The following is a 23,075-nucleotide window of genomic DNA, read 5'->3' as shown; positions in this document are numbered from 1 at the left end:
GCATTTAGTCTGATTCTCTTTTATTACTTTGTTCTTTGTTTTGTTGCCTCTCTTGATGTTTATAGTAACACCATGTATATTTACGTTTCTACATTATTCTTAAGTCTAAAGAGCTTGTTCGTTGTTTTGGTGAGCTTTAAGTTATCGCAAGGTGATTTTGTAGGCTTACTTAGGCAATCGATTCAAACTTAATAGTATAAGGGCGCACAGATCAACTAGTAGAAACTCTAGCCCTATGTCACTATGCTTAGATTAGATGAATTGACCAAAAATACCAATTTATGCCTTAATATGCATCATTATGTCCTAAATGATCTATAGTGTAAATTCTTGAATACAAGCATGTTAAAATGTTGTTTTTATTGATGCAAAGCATGAAATGTATATTTAACATGTTGTTCTTGATGTATAAACTATGCCTTTGTATGTTCTTTAACAGTAGATATCATTAGTAGTTGATATTGGCAGAACTCAATAGTATTTTTTAGATGGCATTTAAAAAAATGGTATGTATTAATTAAAATATTTTAGTACTTTTTCAATGTAAATTATATATTAAAATATTATACTAATAAAAGAAAATTTTATAAATCCTTAAAACACAATTATTCACATAATTTTTTTTAAATAAAATATATCTAGAATAGTGTTATCTAGAATTGTGTCTAAATTTTTATTTTTAGAGATAAAGATTCATGAACTCATGTAATAAATAGTAATATGAAATAAAACCATAAATATAAATTACATCAAAAAATTATTTTAAAAAATACCAAAAACTGAAATGAAGTTAAGAGTTGAATATTTTATAAGTTGATTAAAGTCCTCAAGTCAAAGAAGATGAACAACACAAAGAAGAAGAAGAACCAAACACAAAAAACACAACAACAAAAATTGTATCTTAAATGAAAAAAGGATTTTCATTCATTTAAAACAACTTAGTAATATAAAAAATAGATGTTAACTCTTTTTTTAAATTAATCACCGGTATCCGATCTTTTGACCGATTAATCTAAATCGGGTACTACATAGGCGAGGACGACTCTCCCAACACAGTTTGCTCCATTCGCAAACACCAGGATTCGAACCCCTGACCTTACTTAAGGGACCTAGTGCCCCATCCCACCAAACCAAATTTAATAAATGATATTTATTATACATGTTTATTAAGGAACCAAATTTAATAATTTAATATATATATTTTACTTTTTAAATGATATTTAGATAGTTTCCAAATTTTAAATTAATATACACAAGTTTGGACATTCAAATTTAATAATTTTAGACATTCGTATTTAATAATTATTATACATGTTTATTAAGGAATCAAATTTAATAATTTAATATATATTATTTACTTTTTAAATATTCTTGGGAGACATGGCCTCCGCTTGTCCCTTAAAGGTTCAGTGGCTGGTAGTTGATAAAATAACCCATTAATTAATAAGGTCCTAGTCTGAAGATGCAAGATCCTATAGAAAGGATCAATCCTTGATGAAATTTATACGAAAGATCGATCCTTTAGGGTTAAAGGAATTAAATATATGGAATTAGGAAAACTATGGTGCTTCTTAGCATAAAGGTTAGTAAAAGATTGAAATCCTTAAAATCTGGAACTGAAGGAAGAGTTAAAACCCATTACCCAAACCAGGTATATTTCTTATCAATTATCAGAAATCCAATAGTGAGTTGATGACTGTTGAACTTTTTTTAGAAGATTCACCATCTTTAGACTTAAACGTCTGAGGATAGTTGGAAAAATCAAACAGTAGGAAAGGCCAAGGAATCTTTGCCTTTATGTTCAGTGATGGCTGAAGAAGAAAAAATGAGCTTTCTTTTTCAATCTTTCCCCCTCCCATAGTCCCATGCGCACATGTTCGTCAACAAATTGCAAGTCAAGCAACTCAACACTGGTAGTTGTAGTGCGCCATGGACCCCGACCGCTGTGTTGTCCATCACATCTCTACTTTAAGTTTCCATCCCAAGGGATAAATGACACGAAAAACTATAGGAATGATAGAGACATCTTGTGGTAAACTGACCTTCAAGGCTCTTTTACACCTCCATAGCTGATGCTTGCAAAATCAAAATCAGCATTTATAGGCCACCACGTCTTTTTTCTTTGAATAGCTTCACTTTCTGGTTTACAGATGTTAATTTTAGATAGCTCGGGAAAATTCATGGCCATAAGAAGCTTTATAGGTTATTTTAATTCACATAATAACAAGCTGGTTTATTACATATATACTGTTCATACCTTACTAGCTAATACATATTTTGTTAGGGCTTGCAGTATTAATATATATATTTTGGAAGATGGTAGTTTTAGGGGTTCATTCTTTTGTGATAAGATGAAAAGTTGTTATTCGTGGTCTTAAGACACCAAAAAAATGTAAAAAAAAATGATGAATAGTGGGTGTGACCTTGTGAGGTCTTTTATCCTTCTTTCAATTTTGTTTGTACGAGTATATACATATGTCCTTAACATCAGATAGTAGGGTGATTAATGTTAGTCTTAGAATTGATGGTTATTGACGATTTGATCGGTAGATAAATTCAATTTGTTAGATAATAGATATAACTGATGATGAAATTGACAATAATCATGTCAAAAGACTGTAACTAATGAATCATGAAATATCTTGGAGAAAACTTGGGAAGTTTTAACCCATCATATAGAAGACTGAGTAGAAGTATGTGGAGGTACAACAAACATATATAAACAATGCTAGATAGTTGTCTTTGCCATTACAGATAAGTAGACTTAAGAGTTATATAGCCTGACAATTTGATAAATTTGGACAAGCTTCCACTCTCGATAGAACGAATGTTGGTTCATTCAAATAAACGCACTGAATAATACAAGTCTTGAACTCTTCCTTAAAGATACAAACAACCCAAAGAAAAACACTTGAAGAAATAAAAGTAGTACACAATTTTTCACTATCAATCCACAAGGAAACAAACGCTACAACGAGGGAAACAAGCAGTTACCATTTCGAACTGGAAAATTAATGACAACTTCAAAACAACAAGAAGAGAAAGAGAAGGAATTTGAAAGAGTGATTAGGGACATTGGAAGCCGGACGGAACTTTCTTTGAGCAGACGTTGAGAAGCAAGCTGAGGGAAACTGGGATATTAAGGTTGATGCCCAAAACGTTGGCTTTGATTGCTGTGCAAAGACAAGCGGCAGCGTCAAGATCAGCAAGGCCCTGGATAAGGTTGCAACATGGCTGCACCGGTGGTGAACCAACGGTGGCATTGACCAAACCAAGCACTTCGGCACATACGCCTAATTTAAGGGCATCTCTGGGACATTTGCCTATTGCAGGAGATGGGGAGGGAGTGGGCTTTGGTTTTGGTTTGGGGTTGGGAGAAGGGCAAGAACCACAAGCACTGACTAGAGAGAAGAAGAGAATGTTGAGAGCAAAAAAGAGGGCTTGAGATGCTGATCTCTTTGAACCCATCTCTCTCTAACCTTATAGCTTCTTCACTGAAGTACAAATTTATAGAGTTTATGGTTCAAGGATGGAGAAATTGGAGTGGAGGTAGGGGGGTTTTTATAGGAAAGTTATACTGTAAGATAATTTAATTTAAGGTTAAAATATAATAAAAATTTGCATAATAAAAATATTATATATTTTTTTTAAAAAATTAATTAAACTTTAAATATTATAAAAAATCATATTTTTTGTTTATCAACTGAAAATAGTAGAAAGAAGATAATATTTTTTATAAAAAATAATATTCTAAATTACGTTGAATTTAAAATATTAAAAAAATATTTTTATTATATCTATTTCGGGCGATTTTCCCGAAAAATCACCCTAGCCCTCTTTATTTCCCTATCAGGCATCGTTCAAACTATATTTTCTGATTTAACATCCTTTGCAGAAAGACTCGCCCCTTGCACCGTGCTTTACGCCACGTGGGGTAAGACGCACCCCTGCAACGCGCCTTGTTAAATGTGTAAAAAAATCGGGTGCTAATTTTATAAATATTTTTTAAACTGATGTCTAATATGTAATTAATTTCTGTTATGGTGATATTTGTGTAAAAACGTTAACTTTATCTATTTATTTTTTTGATATTATTTTTAACAACATTCAATAATGTTTATTAACTTTTAAAATTAATTGTTTAAAAATATTAAAATTTTAAAATAAATTTTTAATTAGAGAGATCAAATGAATTATTGTTCATTTTTTTAAAATAAATAAAAATGAATAAAATTCAATAAAAATATAATGTAAAGCTAAAAAATATCACCTCTTTATTTAAAATATTTTTTATAATATTAATTTTAAAAAATATTAAATAAATATTAAATTTTAATTTTATTAAAAATGAATAAACATTATTAACTGTTGTTAAAAAATAATAATTAATGAATAATAATTCATTTGATCCCTCAATTGTAATTAAAAGTTTATTTTAGTCAAGTTTATGATTGTTAAACAGTCGTAGGAGTGGAAATCTACAGAAATCGAATGAAAATTCGATCGTACAAAGTAAATAACTCAAAATTGTCTAACTGTTGTCTAAATATCAACTCAATTGTACCACGAATAAACATCCGATCAAAGAGTTGATATTTTCTGCTCAATCTTCACAAAAACTGTTTTTCTCATAATTTTCTCTCGCATATGAGCTCCTTTCTTTTTCAATTCTTTTTTGTTGAATATAGTTGCATATGTGCATACAAAAAAAATCAAAAGTAGAGTGACTTTTATTACAAAAGTCAATTGTAATTAAAAGTTTATTTTAATATTTTTTATATTTTTAAACAATTAATTTTAAAAATCAATAAATTTTTCAAAAATATATGAAATTTATAATTTTTTAAATTATAAAATTTTCATTATCATCATTTTGTAAAAGAAATAACAGTTATAAAACTTTTATAAAATTATTCATATTTTAAAATACTTTTAAATATTCTTTTACAAATTATTTTATAACTCGACAAATTTTGATTTTTGTATGAAATTACACAATACATATATTCTTTTGCATGAATGTTATAAAAAGAAAGGAGCTCATACGCGAGAGAAAATGATAATACAAAACAGTTTTTGTGAAGATTGAGCAGAAAAGATTAACTCTTTGATCGGATGTTTATTCGTGGTACAATTGAGTTGATATTTAGACAACAATTAGAAAATTTTGAGTTATTGACTTTGTACAATCAAATTTTCATTAAATCCCTGTAGCTTTTTACACCTACGACTGTTTAACAATCATAAACTTGACTTTAGGTTTTGAGAATAGAGTATTTTAAAATTAATTGTTTAAAAATATAAAAAATATTAAAATAAATTTTTAATTACAATTGAGGGATCAAATGAATTATTGTTAATTAATTATTATTTTTTAACAACAGTTAATAATGTTTATTTATTTTTAATAAAATTAAAATTTAATATTTATTTTATATTTTTTAAAATTAATATTAGAAAGAATATTTTAAATAAAGAAGTGATATTTTTTAGCTTTACATTATATTTTTATAGAATTTTATTCATTTTTATTATATTTTTTAAAAAAGTAAATAATAATTCATTTGATCTTTTAATTTTAGTTAAAAGTTTATTTTAATATTTTTAAACAATTAATTTTAAAAATCAATAAATATTATTAACTGATATTAAAAATAATATCACAAAAAAAAAATAGATAAAATTGGCGTTTTACAAAACTATTAGGTATCAGTTTATAATTATTTACAAAACTAACACCCAAGTTTTTTAAACGTTTAACAAGGCGTGTCTTATCTTACATGGCGCCAGATCAATATAAAACGCGGTACAGGGGGCGCCTTTCAACAAAGGATGTTAGATAAAAAATATAATCCGAATGATACCTGACCGGAAAATATAGGGGCTAGGCTGATTTTTCGGAAAATCACCTCTATTTCCGTTATTTTCTACCCTTAAATTAAATTACAGTTTCTTAGACTTTCCCGACTTTATTGTGTTTCAAGATGGCAACTTGGTTGTTTTCTTCGTAAGCTTAATTAATGAATTTGTACTAGAAATCCATTTACCTTTTTGGGACTTGAGCTGGCTGATGGCACAAGATTTTTGGTGAACGTGAGGTGGAGATTAGCGTGTTGGCATGTAACTAATGCTCTCTCATTACCCTTTTCATAAAATATAAGTTTATCAGAATGTATAAAATTCCAGAAATTTTTTCTGTATGAGTAAAATTTTTTATCTTTTTAAGGTGTGATATTTTTTTATTTAATTTTATGACGTTTTCGTCAGGTATTATTATCATTGTTGTTTCTCCTATTTATCCATCTATTCATCGAAAATTGTAATATAAAATCATTAATCAAAAGATTATTTTAATATTATTTGTCATAAAATTATTACTATCTTTCTAAAGGGTCTGTCTGATTAGATGTGCTTGTAATCATTTTTAAACCTCTTAATACCCCCTTTATTTAATGTTTAATTAATATCCTTCAATTCACCGAGACATGACACCTAACATCAAACTATTTACAAAGCAAAGCAACAGCAAGATTAAGTTGTTTGCATCGAACCCTATAACCATGGGAGAAATAGGACCTTGAAATCACTTAATCTATCTATATTATCCGTCCTTAGAGCATAATCAAGCTAATTTTTTAACCAAACGCACAAAATTTTAATGTAAAAACATTGTGTTGTTTCCATTGTCTCCTAAACAATGACAATTAATAGTGTAAGTATTTAGTTAGTTTCCTTTTATTTAACAAAATATGTAGCTTCTCTGTGGAATAGTTGCAAACCGTCAACAGCTAACTGTTGAAGACAAAATTGATACAGATTCAGAAGTACGTAATTACTTGTCTATGTTGAAAGTTAGCTTGTCCGACCTTCATGTTGATCCTCCACCTACATTGTTTTTAGTTTTGCTTTGATTGAGCTATGTTCCAATCTTGACTGCATGCTGTCATGGCAGTTAATCCAAAAGTCACTAGAGAACATCTCCAGGCATATGATTTCATGAACCTTTCACCTCTCTGGAGGTTGTGACCTCTGGTCATTACTAATAGATATATGTGATTTGTCAAAGTTAAAATTTATTATCAACAAACAGTGAGAGATTAATAAATATTTTTTAGAATAGATATACATATATTAATAATATAAATTTTTGTATGTGAGATGAGCACAAATAAAATTTTAAGATGAACACTATTAATAAAATAAATAAATAACAAAAAAAAATTAAATTTCAGTCAGAATACCATGTACAACCGCCACTATGACTAATTCTTTATTATTATCAACAAAATGCTTCATTATTTTAATTTTATTATTAGTCCGTCCTTTAATTTTGTTCTATAGTACTTGTAATGTATTCATGTTTGCTGCAAACAAACCTTTTTTGCTCCTATAACTTTGGCATTCAGATACAATAAAAAAAATCTTCCATCAATGGAAGATTTGTAGCTTCAACATGTGGATTTAAGTGTCACGGGTGAGCCTAGAACCGACCGTGGGCTCCACCAGCAATCCATTTGGAACTGTGCCCTCATCTGTAAATAGAATTCCCTCCGCAAATAATATATTTTTCCAGGAAACATTAATTATATCTTCAAACTTAAGCCATGTGGATCCAGACAGACAAGGTTGATTTATGTTTTCCCAGGACAAAACAACCTCAGGTTGCAATGGTCGACAATATTGACAATCCCCCCCCCCCCCCCAAACACACACATATAGGAAAATGATACGTACGATAATTTTAATATACGATTAAAAAAATATGTTATCGTTTTTATTATTATTTAAATAATAAAATCAATAAAAAGTTATCGGAAACATTATTATTTCTATCAGTTTTATTATTATTGGACGTTTTATCAGTTTTGTTATTTTTTCTATCAATTTTATTATTGTTGGGTACTTAACCCGAAATGTTAAAAAATATTGATGTTTTATGTAGAAATAATAATGTTTTAGATAATTTTTTTACCGATTTTATTATTTAAATAATAACAAAACCAGTAACACCTATTTTAATTGTATATCAAATATTATTTAAATAATAAAATCAGTAAAAAATTATCGGAAACATTATTATTTCTACCGGTTTTATTATTATTAAACGTTTTACCGATTTTGTTATTTTTTCTATCGATTTTATTATTGATGGGCACTTAACCGGAAATATTAAAAAATATTAATGTTTCAAATAAAAATAATAATATATTAGATAATTTTTTTTTACTAATTTTATTATTTAAATAATAACAAAATCAATAACACTTATTTTAATTATATATCAAATATGTCACACTATAAAACTTCTCATATATACTTCTCATATATAATATATGTAAGCATTTTGAAAACTTGGAAGTGCTCTTCTCGAGGCAAGCTTGACTGACAATATTTAGCTTTATTCCCTATAGACAGATACGATTCAATATATGAGAAAATCATGATAATCTATTCCAAGCATAAAATGATTAGTTTCTTACGCTAGTTTATTCGTATGGCTGATGTATTGCTTCGGGGGCATATTTGAATTCTTTTGCCTTTGAATTCTTTACAAAACTTGGATTTGATGCCTGATGAACTCATGCATCGATTGCTCAACCTACAGTTTTTTTATTTATTTGTTTTCTTTTGATTGTTTTGATAAATAATATATATTTTATATATTGTTTTAAATTTTAATTGATAATTAAATTAAATTCTATTATAGTTTATTTTCTATAAATTTGAGTGAATACAATGTAATATTTGTTCAAATACTCAACTTTTTGATATTGAACGTTCATACTCTTATATATGTGGTGCTTGAAACTGGGAGCTCAAGGAATAACAACAGATCCAAATGTTACTTGATAATTAAATTTATTTAAAAAAATTATAGTATAAGAATTCTTAATGACTAAGTTTATTTTCTTTATAAATATAAAGTATGTCTTAACATTTAGAATTATAAAAGAAAATTATTTGGGAAAATGTAATCACTTTTGTGATCTATGTAACTATTAAGATTTATGCTGTAAAGATGTATTTTGTATTGATGTTGAGAGATTGTTTTAGAATACATTCATCTTTGGAATATATATCAAAGTTATATGATACATGGAATTTTATATATTTGTGTTGTTACTGATCTCTACATTTTTAGTGAATCATTTGATTATCTCATTTGTGAATGTATGTATGGTTGGACCACGTTTAAATCTTAACTCTCTTGTGTGATCTATTTCATATCATTATTGTGTTGTTTTTTTACTTACATATCCCTAATTAGTGATAACAAAGTTATGATTTGAAACTTATAAAGGAATTTGTTATAAAAAGATTTGATATAATTTTTTTAGTAATATTAGAGACATACAAGATGAATTTTAGTGTAATGAGTTTCACTAAGAATAATTTTCAGATGTACAGTAATAATATGCAATGCATGCAATAATAATAATGTGAATATTAACTGTAAGACATGAAGAAACAATATTACCAACAATATTAATGGCGCATGCAGTAATAGTGGTCATACAATATTAATAGATTCAGGGACGGAACTACTATATGTATGGGAGGGGCTGTGACCCTCAACTGGGGATTTTTTTGAAATTGAATTTACATATAAAATTTAAATATTTATGGGATATTTATAAATTATTCTTTTACTTTTAAAAAAGTTATATTTTATTACTTTCGAATTAAAATTATGATTCTGTCCTTGAATAGACCAGGTGATAACAGTCATTAGTCTCGTAGCAAGAATAACAATAAATCACATAAAACAATCCAATTAATCAATAATACAATAACAGTTGACCAGCACATATAAAACATACTCGGGTTAACAATTTTGAGCAACCAACATATAGTGGGTTTTGAGAACATTATCATAACGAAGTGGGTTGGAGAGTCCGCACAAAATCAATAAAACCCGAGTGTTTCACAATGTGAAGGTGATAGTCATCCATTATGATCATCTTAGATATCTCATGATTGTAGTTTTCTTGGTTAAAAGGAATTTTTGCAATTCTCTGAGTTGCTGTTTATCTATATGTTTTAACATACTCCTTTCAAAAGAAATTAGTTTTCAAAACATCTGTGATTAGTTAACAATGTCACACATAAAAATAGTTATTTTAAAATTCTCAAAACATAATTTTTTTTCTATCACGTATTATGCTAAAATTATATATTAATTTTTGCGGTTTAATTTGATCACTTTAAATTTATGTATTTTAAAAATTTTAAATTTTTGATCTTGATATGAATGTTAGTCATTAAATTCATTAAGAAATTTTTTATTTAGTCCATATAATATACATAAGTTGTATATTTAATTATTGTTGTTCAATTTGATCATTTTTATCCCATTTTATCATTGTTGTTTGGATTAGTATTAAAATTTTAAAATTTTATAAGTATAGGAATTAAAATTGATCAAATTAGAGTATGAAATGTATTAACTATAATTTGATATATATTTTCATGACCAACACATTTGGGTCCGGGAGATTAATTTAAGTATCCGTCAAAGAGGTTATGTGCAAAGTATCGGGTTTGTAAAGACCACCAGACTTGACACATCACTTGAAAAACGCTAATGAGTCTGTTCACACTAGCCTTACAGATAAGACAATTATAAAGAAATCTTTGCATATCCATGGAGATCTTCTATCTAGGGAAAGAATAGAACTAATTGATGTAATTAGATGACGATTGATTTGATTCCTTAGATTAGGGGATTTGGACTCACCTTAATTGTAGATGTAAATCGATTTAGGTCATTGATTGTGTGGGAGCTCAACTATAAATAGAGAGATTTTCCACCTTATTTGTATCACATTCCATCCATTCTCACTTAGAGAGAGTAATACAACTTTAAGCATTTGTTTTATTATCACTTTGTCCTCGTTCTTTGTTCTCACAAGTCTTATTTAGGAACACAACTGACCAAAAAGTGTTATGAAGCGTCTAAAGTCGCACGTCCTATAACCCCCTAGACCCAATCTGAACGTTATGATCAAGTCTAGGCGATTACATATTATATTCAGAAATTCTTTTCATATTTAAAACAACATTAAAATCCATATAACAATATAATATGAAATTAGCCATAAGATAAATTCATACGATAAACACACACACACATTTACATAAATTGGAAAACCATATAAAACACATACATAACAAAATATCGGTAATACAAATATACCAAGACAGTAGCAAAAATACATGTCACCAAAGTATAACTAAAGGCATATAGAGATATACAATGTTACAAAAATAGGAGTAGTCGGTCCTCATGATGCCAAGTCTGCTAGTCTACAGTCTGTTATTATCTGAAAATGTTAAAATTTATAGAATGAGCTAAAAAGCCCAGTGTACTCCTTACGATGTATGAAAACATACAGATAAAATACTTGAATAAAAATCAATTCATCAAGCATGTTTTAAAAACATGAACACTACCCCCATCCGAACACCAGAATGTGTAGGTTCCCCAGAACTATACACCCACCTGTACACCTGATAAGGGCCTTATATATATAGCATAAGGATTTGCGGTAAGCACTTACCCTATGCACAAAGTAGAGGAGCATGCGATAAGGTCTTACAAGTCATATACTAGGCCTGATATATTTCCTCTAATAATACCCCAATGACAATAATAAATATGTATGTATTCGAGTGAAAACGGTAGTTTAATCCATTAAAACATGAAAATATTCCATACTCAGAAATCAAATACAGAAATACAGTAACCAAAGATCATATCAGAAATATACAATAAATCATGTATTAGATAAATAGTATTAAAAAAATCAGGTATCATGTTGTAAAAATATTCAATATTATCATAAATATAAAAAATTCAAATAAATATTTTAAAATAATAATGTAACACCATCAGGAAACACACATGTACCAGTCTGAGAAGTCTAATAAGAAAGCCTACTACTGAGTTTTCCGATCACGACTAGTGGCGGCGCTAGATCCTACGAATCAAAAAATTTATATCAAAATCCTAATATAAATAATAATAACCTCTATTTAAACACTTAACGGGAACCTACGAGTAACTCTCGAAGAACGCGGGTCGAGTGGGTCTGATGGATGAGAAGAATCGGATCTAATCGACCCTCGGTCAGGGGAAACACGAGTACCTTCATAAAAATATATACTCGAATCAATTTCATAATCAAATCTCAAATAAATAAGCAAAAATATTAAGCATTTTCATATTAACGAGCTAAATTCAAGGATTTTGGGTCAGAATTTGGCAAAACAGATCGCAAAATCGGACTCAGGAAATTAAAAAACATCAAGATAAAGGTTTTCAGAAAAAAGTTAACGGTGACCAAGGATCACTAATTCTGTTCGGGTTTGGACCAAGTTGGGTCAGACAGACGGGTCGGGTCGGGTCGGCTCGCTTCTAGAAGCCCTGTAACATCCCGAAATCTGGGTCAGTGACTAAAATGAGAATTTTTGAAATTTGGTGATAAAAGTAGAATAGTTAAATAGTTCAATGACTTATTGGAAATATAGTTGAAGGTTGTTTGGTAATTATTGAATTAATTAAAGGGTAAAATGGTCAATTGACAAGTAAGATTTTTATTTTCCTTTATAAGATAAAGAAACCACATGGAAAGGGAAAGATTTCTCCAGAGTTTTCTTATTCTCTTTTTTTTTCTCTTCTTCACGTGGAAGCCAAGAGCAAAGGTGAGTTTCTGGTTAATTGATTTCTTGTTGAATTTTAAGTTTGGTTTTGATTATTAAGTGACTCTTAAGCTTAAGGGAAGCTTAATTTGTCATAAAACAATAAAAGGAAAGGTATAGAAAGGATTAAAGGAAGGAAGTGAATAAATGAAATCTTGGTAGAAAGACATTTATGTGATTTCCAGACCAAATTTGATTTGTCAAGGGTCTAATTAAGAAGTTAGAAACAATAGAATTGAATTTGTAACATGTTGCAAATTTAGTGTAATTCTTGAATTACATATGGAGAATAAGATTTTGATGTTAAAGAGGTGATGTGAATGAATATAAATGAGTTTGAATATGTGTATGTGAGTTAAGAATATAAAAGGAGATGAAATATGAAGAGTTGAGCTAAAAAGAAAGTGAATTTCATGCTCTAACTGGAATTTCTGGGTTGTGTTCATCGATGCACATTCATTGTATACCGATGCACTCTTAAATGAATGAACATCGAATGCAATTAGTACATCGATGCATAAGGAGTGCATCGATGCATCCCCTTAAGAATAAAACATCGAATGTGATTTGTGTACCGATGCACAGGTAGAGCATCGATGCACACGTTAAGGAATGCATCGATACACTGTAGAGTGCATCGATGCATACCTTTATTAAAAGATGAAAATAGCTTTCTTTTAGCTTAAGAATCGATAGTTTAAAATATATTAATTAGTATACTGATATGTATCAATATATTACTATGTAGATTCAGAGCTTAAACAAGTTCCAGAATAATTACCCGGTAAGATTGATCCAGGGGAAGATAAGAGATTTGTATTGACTAGTGAGGCCAGGTGAGTGCATGCTAGTGACATGTAGTGTTTAATAGAAATAAGACTTGCGATGAGTCTATTTCCTAGAGTAATATGCATGAAGTCATGAACATGATTATGTGTTTGTTATAATTATATGTGCTTTATGTGATTATATGTATTACATTAATTGTATGTATGCATGACTAAAAATATTGATATGCTTTGTATATGCTATATGATTTGTGTAAAATATTATTATGTAATAATGGAAGAACATGAAATAAGTTATATGATAAAGACATAAAAAATGAAATAAACATGTGACATAAGACATATATTAATGAATCATTGATATTATATATATATGTGTGTGTGTGTGTGTGTGTGAACATAAGATAACCAAGTATAAGTCATATTATATGGTATAAGTGATTACACGAGAAATGTTAAGAGACTCTATGAGGATAGTATAAATTTAAGGGCATAAACATAAGTAATGATACATAAGTTATATAGGGAATATTTATATACTTAAAGGAAACTACGGGTTATGAGTTATAAAGTGAAGAATTACAACACTTTATGAAAGAGTATTATAGAAGTCATGGAAATTGAACTAAAGAAATAGATAAAACTAGTATATAAATGATTTATGCGAGTGAAAGGGGAAGTGAGATAAGATAAGTAGAAACTATGTATAGGATAGAATGAGACTATTTGAACTTGTAGTATAAACTTTATAAAGGAAGACTTAGGTAAACTCTGTATATGATACAATTATATAGCATTACTATACAAATTATATTAAAGAATATATATGAGTATATGAGTAATTTTATAGGTTAATGATAGGACATATAAGATTATATAAATGTATGATAATATGGAAAGGGAACTAAGTTTAATGATGTTGAACCCTATGAGTAGAATTTATGTGATTATAAGTAACATGATTACATGATCACAAGATATGATACATGATATGAGATATATGAAAAAGAAAATATATGTCATATGAAATATTATATGACTATGTGATTATATGAAAAAGAATACAATTATATGTGATAAGCTCTGTGATATGTGAATCATATGAAAATGTTCTACGCGTAAGTGAACCATATGTTTATATGTATATGTGATTTATATGACAATGAGCTATGTTAAAAAACTATGTGACTATGTGTATATGTGAATGTATGCTAACATAAATATTAATGCCATGTTATGTGACATGAGAGCTAGAGGTATAGTTGGCATGCAAAGAGTCGAGGGTCTATGCGGTCATTCGGGACATATATGTATTCTTTGGAATATGTGTGAGGTCTTTTGAGACACATACTTGATCTTTGACATATGTATATGATTCTTAAGAAATTTTCTATGTGGTCCTTAGAGACAACCTTATATGGCACTTCGGTGCATTTCTACGCGGCACTTCGGTGCAATTCTACGTGGCACTTCGTGCATTTATATGAGCTATGGTGACAACATTAGTGCACAATCTCTATAGACTCACATATCTATAGTTCTCATATGTGTACATGGGCTAATAAAGAGAATTGTGAAAACAATGTATGTAATATATGTATATGATGTGTGATATGAATTGTATGACATGATATATGGGTAATTGCATCTGTTACATGATATATATGAATTTATGTTGATGTATATGTGAATGAGTATAAATGACTTAGATGATGATATGAGAATTTGTTATAAGATATAGAATATGAACGTAAGAGATCATATGAAAAAGAAATAAGAGATATGAAGTATAATAGTATAAGAGTATGATAAAAATATAAATGATGACATGTATGTGCACAAGTATGTAATTGTTATATGGAAAAAGTATATGAGTTGTATGATTTGATAGCATAAAACAGTCATGCATAGTTAGTGGATATAAATTTCAATAGATGTGTTTTTTATGCCTCACTAAGTCATCGACTTAGCGTGTGAGTGTTTCACACGCATGTTACAGAAAGTGAATATAGAAGCTAAGAGGAGCAAGACAAGTAAGCATCTTTCTTACAAAGTTCATATCAGAAAACAAATGTTTGATATGTATTTTATTCTTTTAGATGGAGTTGACATGTCATATAAACGATTCGAATTGTATATGCTCTGATTAGTGTGAAAACTTTTATTTTGAAATAATAGGAAGTTTTCTTTAACATGGATTTTTCATTATTTTGAACAAGTAAAGGTTTAAAAGTTGATGTGACATCTCGAACTCGAATCCGTGTTAGATACGGGTTGGGGGTGTTACATTTAATGGTATCAGAGCTAAGGTTTAGCCAATTCTAGGCTTAAACTGAAGTTAAATGAGTAGTAAAATGTGTACATACCAACACCAAGTCAATAATTTCTGATCTGATAAGTGTAAGGAGTGTATTGTCTTGCTAATATAATAAGATTAGTATAATATAGTAGAAGTCTGATTATAATAGTTTCGAAGTGAAGTGAGAGGCGATATTGTTGATTGTGATAGCAATTCACCTTCCCTGGCCAGGCAGGAGGAAGAGCGGACACCTCAGGAAGTGCCTCGTAAGATCAAAGACTGATTTCAGAAAGTTGAAATCATATTAAAATAGTGATAGAAGGTTTTCATAGGATTGAATCGGAAAAGTGATGTGAAGTATTCTTATTATTTCTTGGATTCGATAGAATATGGTGAACAAGTGTCATCATAAGAAAGTTAAAAGATCTAAATATGTGGTTAGAATTTGTAGAGAGTTCGAGAATAAATGCATCAGTGACAATCGTATAAGATGTATAAAGCTAGAGTTTATGAGTTTGAAATAAAGGAATAGTACCATGTATAAGCAAGAATGTGGATAGAATAAGGGTTTGCATTTTAGATGGAAAGAGTTAGCGTTGGCTAACCAGATTATGTGATGGAAAATGTATAGAAATTTAACATTTTGAGATGTTGTCAGGATAAGACAACCAAAGATGAGGTGGATCGGGATACAATTGTATATTTTGATCATAATAATGTGACATAGTGAAGAAGGTGAGGATTTGTATGTTTGAGTAAAGCTAAGGATTGATAAGAAGAGTTTAAGAATATATACATAAGTGATCAATTTATAAGATAAAGGAAGTTAGAATGTTGAGTTGGAACAACGGAAATTACATGGTGTATGAGAGTAAATGTGGATTTGATAAGTTAAGTAAACTATTGTTGAGATAATTCCGACTGAAAGGAATGTATATGAATGGTTCGATGAAGGTTTATGCTTTAGATTGGAATAATTGGTACTGACTAATATAATTATGTGAAGATAAGTGTATTAAAGTTAAAGGATCAAAAGATGATGTCAGGGTAAATTAACTAAGTATGGTGTGAATTGAGACATGATTATGTATTTTTATCACATAAATGTAAGGTAATGGAAGAGATAAGAGAATAATAATGTATATTAATAAGAGTGTGGGTTGGATAAGTGAGTAAATTGCACTGGTTGGATTTCAACTGAGAAGATGAATATGAGTAGTCTGATTAGGGCTTATGCCCTAAATTAAAAAATTGTTACTGATTAATTGTAATAGTATGGATAATAAAGTTATAAGATTTGAAGAAAAGATAAAGTTAAGTTAATCAAGTATGATGTGAATTTGGATATGAGTTTGATCATATAGATATGATGTAGGCAAGGAAATTAGTATTTGTATGTTTAAAAAGGGGGCTTTAAGGAAGGAAATACAAGTATAATAGATGATAAAGAATGAGGTTTTGTATAAGTAAAGTGGATTATCAAAGTTATGAAGATGTGATGAAGATCGATAATCAGAGATGAGTATAAATGATAAGAAAATAATATGTGAACATTAAAGAAAAGATAAGATATGTGCATAAGAAGATTTTGATTTTGAAGGAATGAAAGAATAAAGGGATAGGAAAAATCAAAAATGGAGTTTAAAAGATCAAGTATGACAAGAGGTATATTGAGATATAAGTTATAAGTTTAATATTGAAATGATACAATTTTCAATTATTAGAAGAACGAGAATGAATTATTATTCTTTGAACAAATACTTGAGGGTTATATGAAAAGATTGTGTGTATAATAATACAGACAAGGATTAAGAAATGAGCAAAATCTTGATTTATGTGCAAAGTACATAGAGAATGATGAAAAAGATCAATTGATCCAAAATATTAAGGAATAAGGATTGAGGCTATTGTCTATATAATGAATGATATTATATAGACTTATAAAGATATGGACGTATATGAAGAATTGAGTATGAGGAAATTGTAAGTTTGCTAGCGGTAACAAGAAAGATTAAGAAAGGGAAGCAACATGAAAATATTAGAAGGCATGATATTATAAAGGTATGCAGTGAAAATTCGAAGACGAATTTTCTTTAAAGGAGAGGAGATTTGTAACATCCCGAAATCCAGGTCAGTGACTAAAAATGAGAATTTTTGAAATTTAGTGATAAAAGTAGAATAGTTCAATAGTTCAATGACTTATTGGAAATATAGTTGAAGGTTGTTTGGTAATTATTGAATGAATTAAAGGGTAAAATGATCAATTGACAAGTAAGATTTTTATTTTCCTTTATAAGATAAAGGAACCACGTGGAAAGGGAAAGATTTCTCTAGAGTTCTCTTATTCTCTTTTTTTTTCTCTTCTTCACGTGGAAGCCAAGAGCAAAGGTGAGTTTCTGGTTAATTGATTTCTTGTTGAATTTTAAGTTTGGTTTTGATTATCAAGTGACTCTTAAGCTTAAGGGAAGCTTAATTTGTCATAAAACAATGAGAGGAAAGGTAAAGAAAGGATTAAAGGAAGGAACTGAATAAATGAAATCTTGGTAGAAAGATATTTATGGGATTTCCAGACCAAATTCTAATTATGAAGTTATAAATAATAGAATTGAATTTGGAACATGTTGGAAATTTAGTGTAATTCTTGAATTACTTATGGAGAATAGGATTTTGATGTTAAAGAGGTGATGAATGAATAGAAATGAGTTTGAATATGTGTATGTGAGTTAAGAATATAAAAGGGGATGAAATATGAAGAGTTGAGCTAAAAAGAAAGTGAATTTCGTTCTCTAACTGGAATTTCTGGGTTATGTGCATCGATGCACATTCATTGTGTACCGATGCACTCTCAAATAAATGAACATCGAATGCAATTAGTGCATCGATGCATAAGGAGTGCATCGATGCATCCCCTTAAGAATAAAACATCGAAGGTGATTTGTGTACCGATGCACAGGTAGTGCATCGATGCACACGTTAAGGAATGCATCGATACACTGTAGAGTGCATCGATGCATACCTTTATTAAAAGATGAAAATAGCTTTCTTTTAGCTTAAAAATCGATAGTTTAGAATATATTAATTAGTATACTGATATGTATCCATATATTACTATGTAGATTCAGAGCTTAAACAAGTTCCAAAACAATTACCCAGTAAGATTGATCCAGGGGAAAGATAAGAGATTGGTATTGACTAGTGAGGCCAGGTGAGTGCATGCTAGTGACATGTAGTGTTTAATGGAAATAAGACTTGCGATGAGTCTATTTCCTAGAGTAATATGCATGAAGTCATGAACATGATTATGTGTTTGTTATAATTATATGTGCTATATGTGATTATATGTATTACATTAATTGTATGTATGCATGACTAAAAATATTGATATGCTTTGTATATGCTATATGATTTGTGTAAAACATTATTATGTAATAATGGAAGAACATGAAATAAGTTATATGATAAAGATATAAAGAATGAAACAAACATATGACATAAGCCATATGTTAATTAATCATTGATATTATATATATATTTATATGTGTGTGAACATAATATAACCAAGTATAAGTCATATTATATGGTATAAGTGATTACACGAGAAAGGTTAAGAGACTCTATGAGGATAGTATAAATTTGAGGGCATAAACATAAGTAATGATACATAAGTTATATAGGGAAGATTTATATACTTAAAGGAAACTACAGGTTATGAGTTATAAAGTAAAGAATTACAACACTTTATGATAGAGTATTATAGAAGTCATGGAAATTGAACTAAAGAAATAGATAAAACTAGTATATAAATGATTTATGTGAGTGAAAGGGGAAGTAAGATAAGATAAGTAGAAACTATGTATAGGATAGAATGAGACTATTTGAACTTGTAGTATAAACTTTATAAAGGAAGACTTAGGTAAACTCAGTATATGATACAATTATAGAACATTACTATACAAATTATATTAAAGAATATATATGAGTATATGAGTAATTTTATAGGTTAATGATAGGACATATAAGATTATATAAATTTATGATAATATGGAAAGGGAACTAAGTTTAATTATGTTGAACCCTATGAGTAGAATTTATGTGATTATAAGTAACATGATTACATGATCACAAGATATGATACATGATACGAGATATATGAAAGAGAAAATATATGTCATATGAAATATTATATGACTATGTGATTATATGAAAAAGAATACAATTATATGTGATAAGCTCTGTGATATGTGAATCATATGAAAATGTTCTACACATAAGTGAACCATATGTTTATATGTATATGTGATTTATATGACAATGAGCTATGTGAAAAAACTATGTGACTATGTGTATATGTGAATGTATGCTAACATAAATATTAATGCCCATATTATATTACATGAGAGCTAGAGGTATAGTTGGTATGCCAAGAGTTGAGGGTCTACGCGGTCCTTCGGGACATATATGTATTCTTTGGAACATGTGTGAGGTCTTTTGAGACACATACTTGATCCTTGACATATGTATATGATTCTTAAGGAATTTTCTACGTGGTCCTTAGAGACAACCTTATATGGCACTTCGGTGCATTTATACGAGTTGTGGTGACAACATTAGTGCACAACCTCTATAGACTCACATATCTATAGTTCTCATGTGTACATGAGTTAATAAAGAGATAATTGTGAAAACAATGTATGTAATATATGTATATGATGCGTGATATGAATTGTATGACATGATATATGGGTGATTGCATCTGTTACATGATGTACATGAATATATGTTGATGTATATGTGAATGAGTATAAATGACTTAGATAATGATATAAGAATTTGTTATAAGATATAGAATATGAACGTAAGAGATCATATGAAAAAAAAAGAGATATGAAGTATAATAGTATAAGAGTATGATAAAAATATAAATGATGATATGTATGTGCACAAGTATGTAATAGTTATAAGGAAAAAGTATATGAGTTGTATGATTTGATAGCATAAAACAGTCATGCATGATTAGTGGATATAAATTTCATTAGATGTGTTTTTTTATGCCTCACTAAGTCATCGACTTAGCGTGTGAGTGTTTCACACGCAGATTACAGAAAGTGAATATAGAAGCTGAGAGGAGCAAGACAGGTAAGCATCTTTATTACAAAGTTCAGATCAGAAAACAAATGTTTGATATGTATTTTATTCTTTTAGATGTAGTTGGCATGTCATATAAACGATTTGAATTGTATATGCTCTGATAAGTGTGAAAACTTTTATTTTGAAATAATATGAAGTTTTCTTTAACAGAGATTTTTCATTATTTTGAATAAGTAAAGGTTTAAAAGTTGATGTGACACATCGGACTCGGATTCGGGTTAGATACGGGTTGGGGGTGTTACAAGCCCACCAGGCGATGAACCTTCCCCACATGCAGCGACGACGCGTGCGGGGCTTTCGGGGGTTGAAAAATTTATGGGAAAATTCCTATATGCATTTTAAGGGATTTTGAGACACTTACCAAGCTCGGTTCACAGTGGTGAATGACGGAGAGCTCAATTTCACAACGTCAAATACTTGATCTTCCTTACCCCGTCACACGCCAATGGCAACAGAGACAATATGGACACCGGTGGACTTGAGACGATGAAAGAAATACGATGGTGCAGGTGGTATCGAAAACGAAACAACAGTTAGTGATGAAATGTTGATTAAAGATTTCTTACTAAAAAAGGAAATGACGAAGAGAGAGAGAGATGAACAGGGTTTAAACTTTCCAAAAATTAAAGTTTTTTTGATTTTTGGGGCTTTTAAACCCATATTTGAAAAATAGTATAATTATACTATAAGTCTTTCAATTTTAGTTGCTTTATTAATTTGGATCCAAATTTAATCAAAATTTTCACTATGGTCCTCAAATTTATTTAAAACTTCAATTTAGTCCTTAAAATAAATTTTAAGAAATTTTAGGCCCTAATTTCGAGTGTGACAACTCTCTCCCTTAAAAGAAATTTCGTTCTCGAAATTTACCTGATGGAAATAGATGCAGAAACTGAGCCACCATCGACTCCAATGTCTCCCAAGTAGCTTCTGAGGGCCCACGATTACTCCATTGAACTTTGACCATCGAAATATGCCTATTCCGAAGAACTCTCTCATCCCGATCTAAAATCTGAACGAGCTCCTCCTCATAGGACAAATCATGTCTCAACTCTATCTCCTCAACCTGAATGATATGAACTGGATCTGGACGATATTACCTCAACATGGATACATGAAAAACATCATGAATGCGACTTAGCTGGGTAGGTAACTCAAGCTGGTAAGCAACATGTTCGTCTCTCTTCAGAATACAATACGACCCAATAAATCTCAGACTCAACTTCTTTATCCAGTGGCTATCCAGGAAACTCTTCAGGGAAAACATCGAGAAATTCCTTAACGGTCCGGATGCTTTCAATGTCGGATCAATAACTCCTAGTATCCAGAATATAAGCAAGAAACACCTCAAAACCTTTCATGATCTTCCTTTCAGCTACCAAACCAGACACAACATTTGTCGGGAATCCACGACGTTCCCCAATCATCACAATCTTTCGATTATCAGTAGTCTTCAGAACAACTCTTTTAGTTTCATAATTGAGAATAACTAGATGCTTGTTCAACCAATCAATGTCAATAATCAAGTTAAACTCCTCCATAGGTAACTCCATTAGGTCGGCCAGAAAGATCTCCCTATGGATCTCTATAGGATTCCCTCTAAAAATACGATCTAACTCTATGGACTGACCTACGAGACTCTGAATTGTCACCGAACTCTCAGTATTCTTAACCGGAATATTAAGGCCCCTGAAAATGAAATACGACATATAGAAATAGGTAGATCCATTATCAAATAATGCAAAGTAGGGAACTTAATGAATAGTAACAGTACATGCAATCAAATCAGGCTCATCGCGGTCTTGTTGACGTCTAGCAGCGTAAACCAACCCAGACTGTCTGGCCTTAGACATGGTTGGACCCTTACTCTAAGAAGTTTAGCCTCTACTAGAACGAGCGGGAGTACGAGCTTGTGTCTGAACTGTAGGAGTTGTCTCTAGATAATCCCTTAAGAGATGGTCACCAAAACCACATCTAAAACAGGTACCCAAAATCTTTCTGTATTCACCAAAAAGGCGTCTCCCACAATTCTCACATGACGGCAAAGGTTGCAACCCAGAAGAACTACCCTAACTAGAATGCATTACAGCTGACGAACCTGATGCCATATTGTTGGGATTTTTGGAATCTCGAGTCGA

At 29.8% G+C, this 23,075-nt stretch overlaps 1 protein-coding gene across 1 annotated transcript; it reads right to left on the bottom strand.

Annotated features, from left to right (window-relative positions):
- Positions 1–2,821: 2,821 nt before the first annotated feature.
- LOC120139866 (14 kDa proline-rich protein DC2.15-like) lies at positions 2,822–3,515 on the bottom strand. Its single transcript, XM_039154980.1, has one exon. It carries the CDS (start codon positions 3,466–3,468, stop codon positions 3,067–3,069), a length of 402 nt encoding a protein of 133 aa, XP_039010911.1. The 5' UTR covers positions 3,469–3,515; the 3' UTR covers positions 2,822–3,066.
- Between the last annotated feature and the right edge of the window lie 19,560 nt (positions 3,516–23,075).

This window comes from Hibiscus syriacus, unplaced genomic scaffold (genome assembly GCF_006381635.1).
Source record: "Hibiscus syriacus cultivar Baekdansim isolate YM2019G1 unplaced genomic scaffold, ASM638163v2 tig00110777_pilon, whole genome shotgun sequence".
NCBI classification, from domain to species: Eukaryota; Viridiplantae; Streptophyta; class Magnoliopsida; order Malvales; family Malvaceae; genus Hibiscus; species Hibiscus syriacus.
Note: the sequence above shows the minus strand (reverse complement) of the source record. Positions and strands in the feature narration are given on the sequence as shown.

What these genes read in the sequence shown, in the direction of transcription:
- LOC120139866 (XM_039154980.1), bottom strand. Translation starts at nt 3,468, where the DNA reads ATGGGTTCAAAGAGATCAGCATCTCAAGCCCTCTTTTTTGCTCTCAAC.